The sequence below is a fragment of the Mustela lutreola genome, chromosome 11 (assembly GCF_030435805.1).
Source record: "Mustela lutreola isolate mMusLut2 chromosome 11, mMusLut2.pri, whole genome shotgun sequence".
Classification (NCBI taxonomy): domain Eukaryota; kingdom Metazoa; phylum Chordata; class Mammalia; order Carnivora; family Mustelidae; genus Mustela; species Mustela lutreola.
Genome location: NC_081300.1, coordinates 66,659,198 through 66,665,197, shown reverse-complemented (window position 1 = coordinate 66,665,197; position 6,000 = coordinate 66,659,198). Strand labels below are relative to the sequence as shown.

Genomic DNA, 6,000 nt, shown 5'->3' with positions numbered 1-6,000 from the left:
TTCTTTAAAAATTATAAAGGCAGAAATTCATTAAGCAATATGAGCATTACCTTTAATGGTAAAGCATTTCTCACTAAAACCAAGAACAGAAAACTTCGTTTACATCTCACTGTTTTGAAGTTCTGGCCAATGCAATATGATTAAAAATAAATACAATTGGCAAGAAGGCAAAGAGTCTGCATAATGGTACCAAATAAAAAATTAACTTAAACTTTACTGGTGAAAAGATAATAAAATGAAACTTTTTTTTTTCAAAAAAATTTTATTACTACAATTGCTATTTTACTTACAATTTTTGGCAACATTAACAAAATAATAAATTTCATCTGAAAGAACAAGCAAGCAAAGTAGACATGGAAATTCACAAAGGGTAATAACAAAATAGTAATCTTGACAGATATTGAATATATTTGTAAACAGAACAAAGTGACATCGCCTTAAAAAAATAGAGAGGTATCAATAGAAAAACAGAGAAAGCTCCTGAAAGAACTGAACTCACTATATTCAGTTTCTTTTGATTACAGGCACAGAAAATTGACTCAAGCTAGCTCAATTCTAAGAGAAGCAAAGCTTTGGGTGATTATCTCTTCCTAGCTTTTTGTGAAAACCTAGGAAATTTAACCAGATTGGAGAGGGAAAAGGGAGTGGGGAGGCTTAAAGTGCCTTTAAAAGGAGAAGGAGTAAGAAGGTGGAGGGAGATTTCATTGTCAGTATCTTTTAAGAACACTGGTGAAGTTCAATAAACCAAAGGAAGTACCAAACAATTAAGCGAGGTAGCAAGCCATGCAGGCCTAGGAGAAAAGCATTCTAAGAGAAGAGCAGTCACAAAGTCTTTGGAACAGGAAAAAAAAATGTGATTTGCTTAAAGAAAAGCAAGGCCAGTGTGTCAAAAATAGTGCACCAGTGGGAAAAATGGTTGAGTAGCATGGCAGAGAATGGAAAAGCAAGAGGAGGTAGACAGGGGCCATAACACCAAACCTGTAGTTGGCAATAAATAACAATTTGTACTCCTTAGGGCCATACTTTAGGTAAACAGCAAACAAGAGTTAACAGTGTTGATAATACCAAGCAACCACAAAAAGACAGAACTAAGATATTTCATATTTTCACTGTTTTTAAGACAGAATTTCTGTTATAGGAACAGAATAGGGAGATAAGTATGCAAAAGTCTGCATATCTATTTATACACAAGTTTCCACCTGAGACTAAAATGATGAGCAAGCGCGCACACACACACACACACACACACACACACTCATTCACTCACACATACACACTCTCTCTGTCCACCTAAAGAAATAGGTTCAGGCTAAAATATTAACAAAGTGCCTTGGCCCAAGCAAACTAATAAAAAGGCCTAGTAAAATGTTCAAGGTGCAAATCAATCAATCAAGCATTGAGCAAATAAATACAAGAGAATCTACACTTGGGAAATACTTTAAAACATAGATAATAAACTCACAACTACTTGTTTGTTATGTCCTCCTTCCCAATTCTAGAAGGGATCTAAGCTTCTGACGACTATCACTTCCCAGCTTTCTGTGAAAGAAAGCTTAGGTAATTTAACAAGATTGAGAAGTAAGAAAGAAATGGGGAGAGACAATGTACCATTAAAAAAGAGGAGAAAGCAAGGGGAAAATAATGGAATTTCTCCTTGCTCAGGTATATGGACAACATCTTGGATTCCTTAAGTCATGTACAGATGCTTCTCAGTACATGAGTCCAGGTGGTGAAAGAAAGGATGGCACTAGCTACCCGGGAGATTCAGTCCTGGGAACCCACAGAAAGCCAAGGGTTGATGTTCAGGAACCAATCCTCAGAGAGCACTCTAGTTATGTGAAAGTCCTTGGAAATAGCAAGGGGAAAAGGTTCTCCCCCACAGCATAGTCAAGGATTAGACAGCTGGATAGATTAGTTGAAGAGCAATAACTCTAAGATCTAATACCTAATGAAATAACTGGACATTTCTTATACACCAGATTGTGTCAAGGACGACTTTAAATTCAACTAGGTTAATAAGGGAAAATTATACACACAACATAAAATAGCTGTTAACTGTAATACATTCATGTCTAAGGCAAGAAACACAATTGCAGATTTCACATGTTCAACTGGGCTAAGATACGTGTACATGGGAAAAATATAAGGAAAAGCCCTATAATGTGCTTAATTTTACTCAGTCACCATGGGCTGCTTTTATCCACTGTACCTACGATTCTTGGACAACCGCCACTCCAGCTTAATAGTAAGAAAACTAAATTTAGCCTAGTCCTTGAACTAGATAAATACCATTTGTTTGGCCCTTTTCAGTTCAAATTATGGGTCCAGTGCAGTTCAAACTATGGATGTCAGGGATTCTTTCCCTTGAGAAATTCTACTTGGTTTACTGTTCTGACTGAAAGGTATAAAGCCAGCCAGAAGGGAGAGGGAAGGGAACAAATTGAATTCCCTTTTGGATCACTAAACAGGAGGTTCACTGGCACCAGACCCCATTCTATTCATTACCCCTGCTTTTCCATCTGAAGCCAGCTGATACAGTGATTGTTTCATGTCTGCAGAGATTTCTTGCCAAGTTCCTTGCCAAAATGCAAAGCATTTTAATAGTTTTGCTTCCTTGGATGTTCTTGTGGTAAAAAAAAAAAAAAAAAAAAAGACACTCTGAGACAGTGTTCCTACTGCCTTGGCTCCAAGACTAGAGTGAATGTGTGTGTGTGTGTATGTGTGAGCACATGCCCTCAACCCGAATAAGAAGCCGCTGGAAGCCACTGCTCTCCAGTGATTAACCTCTCAGTTCAGTTTCTGGTTCCCATTCATGCCACACCTTGTTCCTCAACTTCTCCACACTCAGGGTCTCAGAATCAGATTACTTTAGATCAGCTCAAGACAGACACTTTGGGGAGCTCACCAGCAAATGGGACCACGATGTAACAAAGTCATTCAAGTCTGACTAGAGTTAATATTGAAATCTTCAAGGCAGGGAAAAAGTTGAAGATAAAATTAAGTACTTAAGAAAAAACTCTATAGGTTCTATATACAGAAATTAGAGCTTTCAAACTTACAAGTAACATGAAATATCAAAATAATAAATAGGTATCCACTTTCTTCTCTCAGACACACACATACACAAAACATCTTCTATGTGTTAAGCCAGATACAGTACATGAAAACCAGGTAACAAATTTTTAAATAACATCTCAAAATTCAGATCAGACAATACTGTATTTCATGAATTTAAAAAGAAACTCATCAATGACTCATTGGTTTCACTATTTTTGATGTTACTAAATAATGTATGGTTTGTATTTTTTTTTTTATGGCATTTTTTTTTACTTTGAAATACCTGCTTTAGGTTTACTGAAACTAGAATTAACGAGGTTTTTTTGAAATTCTACTTTTAAACTTGGGGGCTGATGGTTCAGAATCAGATGTGCTCACAGTAACGGATGCTACTTCCACAGATCCTGGTTGAAGAGGTCCCAGTGACACCTGAATAACAACCTTTGTTTCAGGGGGCAATCCCTCTAGTTGCTTAGGCTTTTTAAACATTTGATGACACTGGGTCTTATGCTCCATTTTCTCCTTGAAAGTTAAAAACTGTAGCCGGCATTTGGAACACTGGTGAACACTCTTTTCCCAGTGTCCCCTATAATGACACATGTATGGTGTTGCAGTTTTGAAAATTTTGAGACAGAATGGGCAGAGCAAATTCTTAGTGTTTTCATGGCATTTTCTGAAATGTGTTTCCACATCAGCAAAGGCTGATGATCTGTAATTGCAAACCTGGCACACATAGGGCATTTCGCCAGGCTTATGATTGTCCTTCATGTGCTGTAAGAGAACCTGATCTGTTTTGAATGACAATTCACAAATTTTACAGACAGCAGAAGGCTCCTGGGTAGTGTGTACACTTTCAATGTGACACTGCAGCTCGAAGGGAGTGGGAAACTGTCGGTGGCAGTGCTGGCAGGTGGTGTGGCTTTCCCAGCTGTCACCCCTCTGCTTCTCAAGTTCCAGATGGTGCTTCATGTGATTCATAAACTTGACATTTTTTAGAATTTTCAAGCAGCTGAGGCATTTAAAGGTTGTGTGAGTCTTCTGTTCTGGCTGACCATCTCCTTTATGTTGCCCATAATAAAAGTCACGAAGTAATATGACCAGACTTCCTTTCTTGGGATCAACAACCTGGTTTTCACTTGCTAGACTCAAAAAGTCTGATTTTGCCGGTCTATTTTCCTTTACAGGATTTATAGGCTTAAAATGGACACTGTGCTTTGGAAAAGGAGTTGCAAAAGGTGCTCCATTCTGAACCATGGCTCCATGGCTCCGTTCTAAGTCATGTCCATTCTGAACATGGTTTAATGAGGTATGAACACTGTTTGAGTCTGTGCTTTGCTGTGAAGTCATTGTATGAAAGTTACCTGAAGGGGACAAAGCTGAAGCATGTCCCTCTATGATTCCGTCGCTGAGTTTAGGCCTTTTGGGATTTATATCATTTTCTTCAGCAGTGGAAAGCTGCTTTGATATGCAAGGACTTTTATTCATATCTCCTACAGAAAGTGCTTCTCCTACTGGATGCTGTAATGAATTTGTGAATGTAATCAAAGGAGAACATAACTCCGAACAGCTATTAGGCACAATTTGTGAATTACTTTTAAAATCAGGTTTAGACAAAGGCTCAATAATAATGGGACTATCTGTTGATCTTGATTCAGATTCAGAAACTGGCAAGGCAGTGACTGCTTCTGATACAGAGGTCACATGACTTATAGGCGGTAATTTGTGAGTAGTACCTTTTCTGAGGTGACCATACTTTTTTCTCCTTGAACATGAACCTGGGGTGACTCTGTTCAAAATATTTGAAACAACTGGTTTTGAATTTGAAGTCACCCCGACAAAGATCAGCTCAGCATCGTCATTTACATGTTCCACCCCAACAAAGATGAGCTCAGCATCTTCATCATCTACTTTTTTGGTTTCTTCTGTGTTCTGCTGTGGGTCTGGCTCTTGCTCTTCCTCACATAACATACATGGCTGTTCCATTTTCTATTTTTTTTTTTTTTATTCTTGAAGGTGTGGCCACAGTCCCAGTGCTTTCTTTATATAAACTGCCACCTAAGTACAAACACACTACACATCAGTAAGTACAGAAAAATGCATTATCTTATTTAATTCTCTCCAAAACTCTACGGTAGTTATAAACAGCCTTATTTTATAAGACTACTAGAATTCACAGAGGATAAATGACAGCTTAAAACCTACTATTATAAGTCTGTGCAACTCTAGAATCATGCCTTTGCCTTAAGCTGATTACTATTTCTTCTATTAAAAAAAAAAAAGAGGAAAAAACTATTGACTAATCACTAAGTGAAATCATATGTAAAGGATATATTATTTTACAAAGGCACCATTGTTCAGTGTTTAGAAACATGGGCTTTGGGGTCAGAGAAGATTAAGCTGGAATTCTAAATCAGCCATAAACCAGCTGCATCTTCTTTGGCAAGTTCAAAAGTTCTAAATGTGTTTTATCTTAAAGATGAGACCTCTTACTTCTTAGACTTAAGGTAATAGCTCTTTTTCAAAAACCACCAAGAATTCAATGGTACTTTATTTTGTAGCTGAATTAAAGAAAATTTTATAATAATGTACAGACCTCAATTGATCCATAATTTCATAAATATTAATATAGAAAAGAAGAGTCAAATTCAAAGAACAGAATAAGAGTACCTAACAACTGTCAACAAACAGTATACTTCAATGTCAAGTGCTTAGCACATGCCTAGCAAATTGAGAACAAACTCTCTTGATAATCTCACACCAACTCAAGGCCTTCATTATAGTCCACTGTCTCCTAAATTTCTCCTTCTAATCCTGACTTTCCCATTTAAATCCAACAGAACTGCCTCCCTCAGCCCACCTCCATCTCATTTCCACATGACAGGCAAAGTAATTCTGTCAAATCACATATCACTGCTCAGCTCAAAACCCTCCAATGGCTTTCTC

General features: G+C 37.4%; 1 protein-coding gene across 1 annotated transcript in view; it reads right to left on the bottom strand.

Moving 5' to 3' along the window:
• Positions 1-236: 236 nt before the first annotated feature.
• Positions 237-6,000, bottom strand: part of ZNF280B (zinc finger protein 280B) — a 29,695-nt gene continuing 23,931 nt past the window's right edge. Inside the window, exon 5 of the mRNA XM_059139922.1 lies at positions 237-5,112. Within this exon, the coding sequence (XP_058995905.1) occupies positions 3,367-5,040 (1,674 nt within the window). The 5' untranslated portion in view covers positions 5,041-5,112 and the 3' untranslated portion in view covers positions 237-3,366. The remainder of the gene's footprint in view (positions 5,113-6,000) is intronic.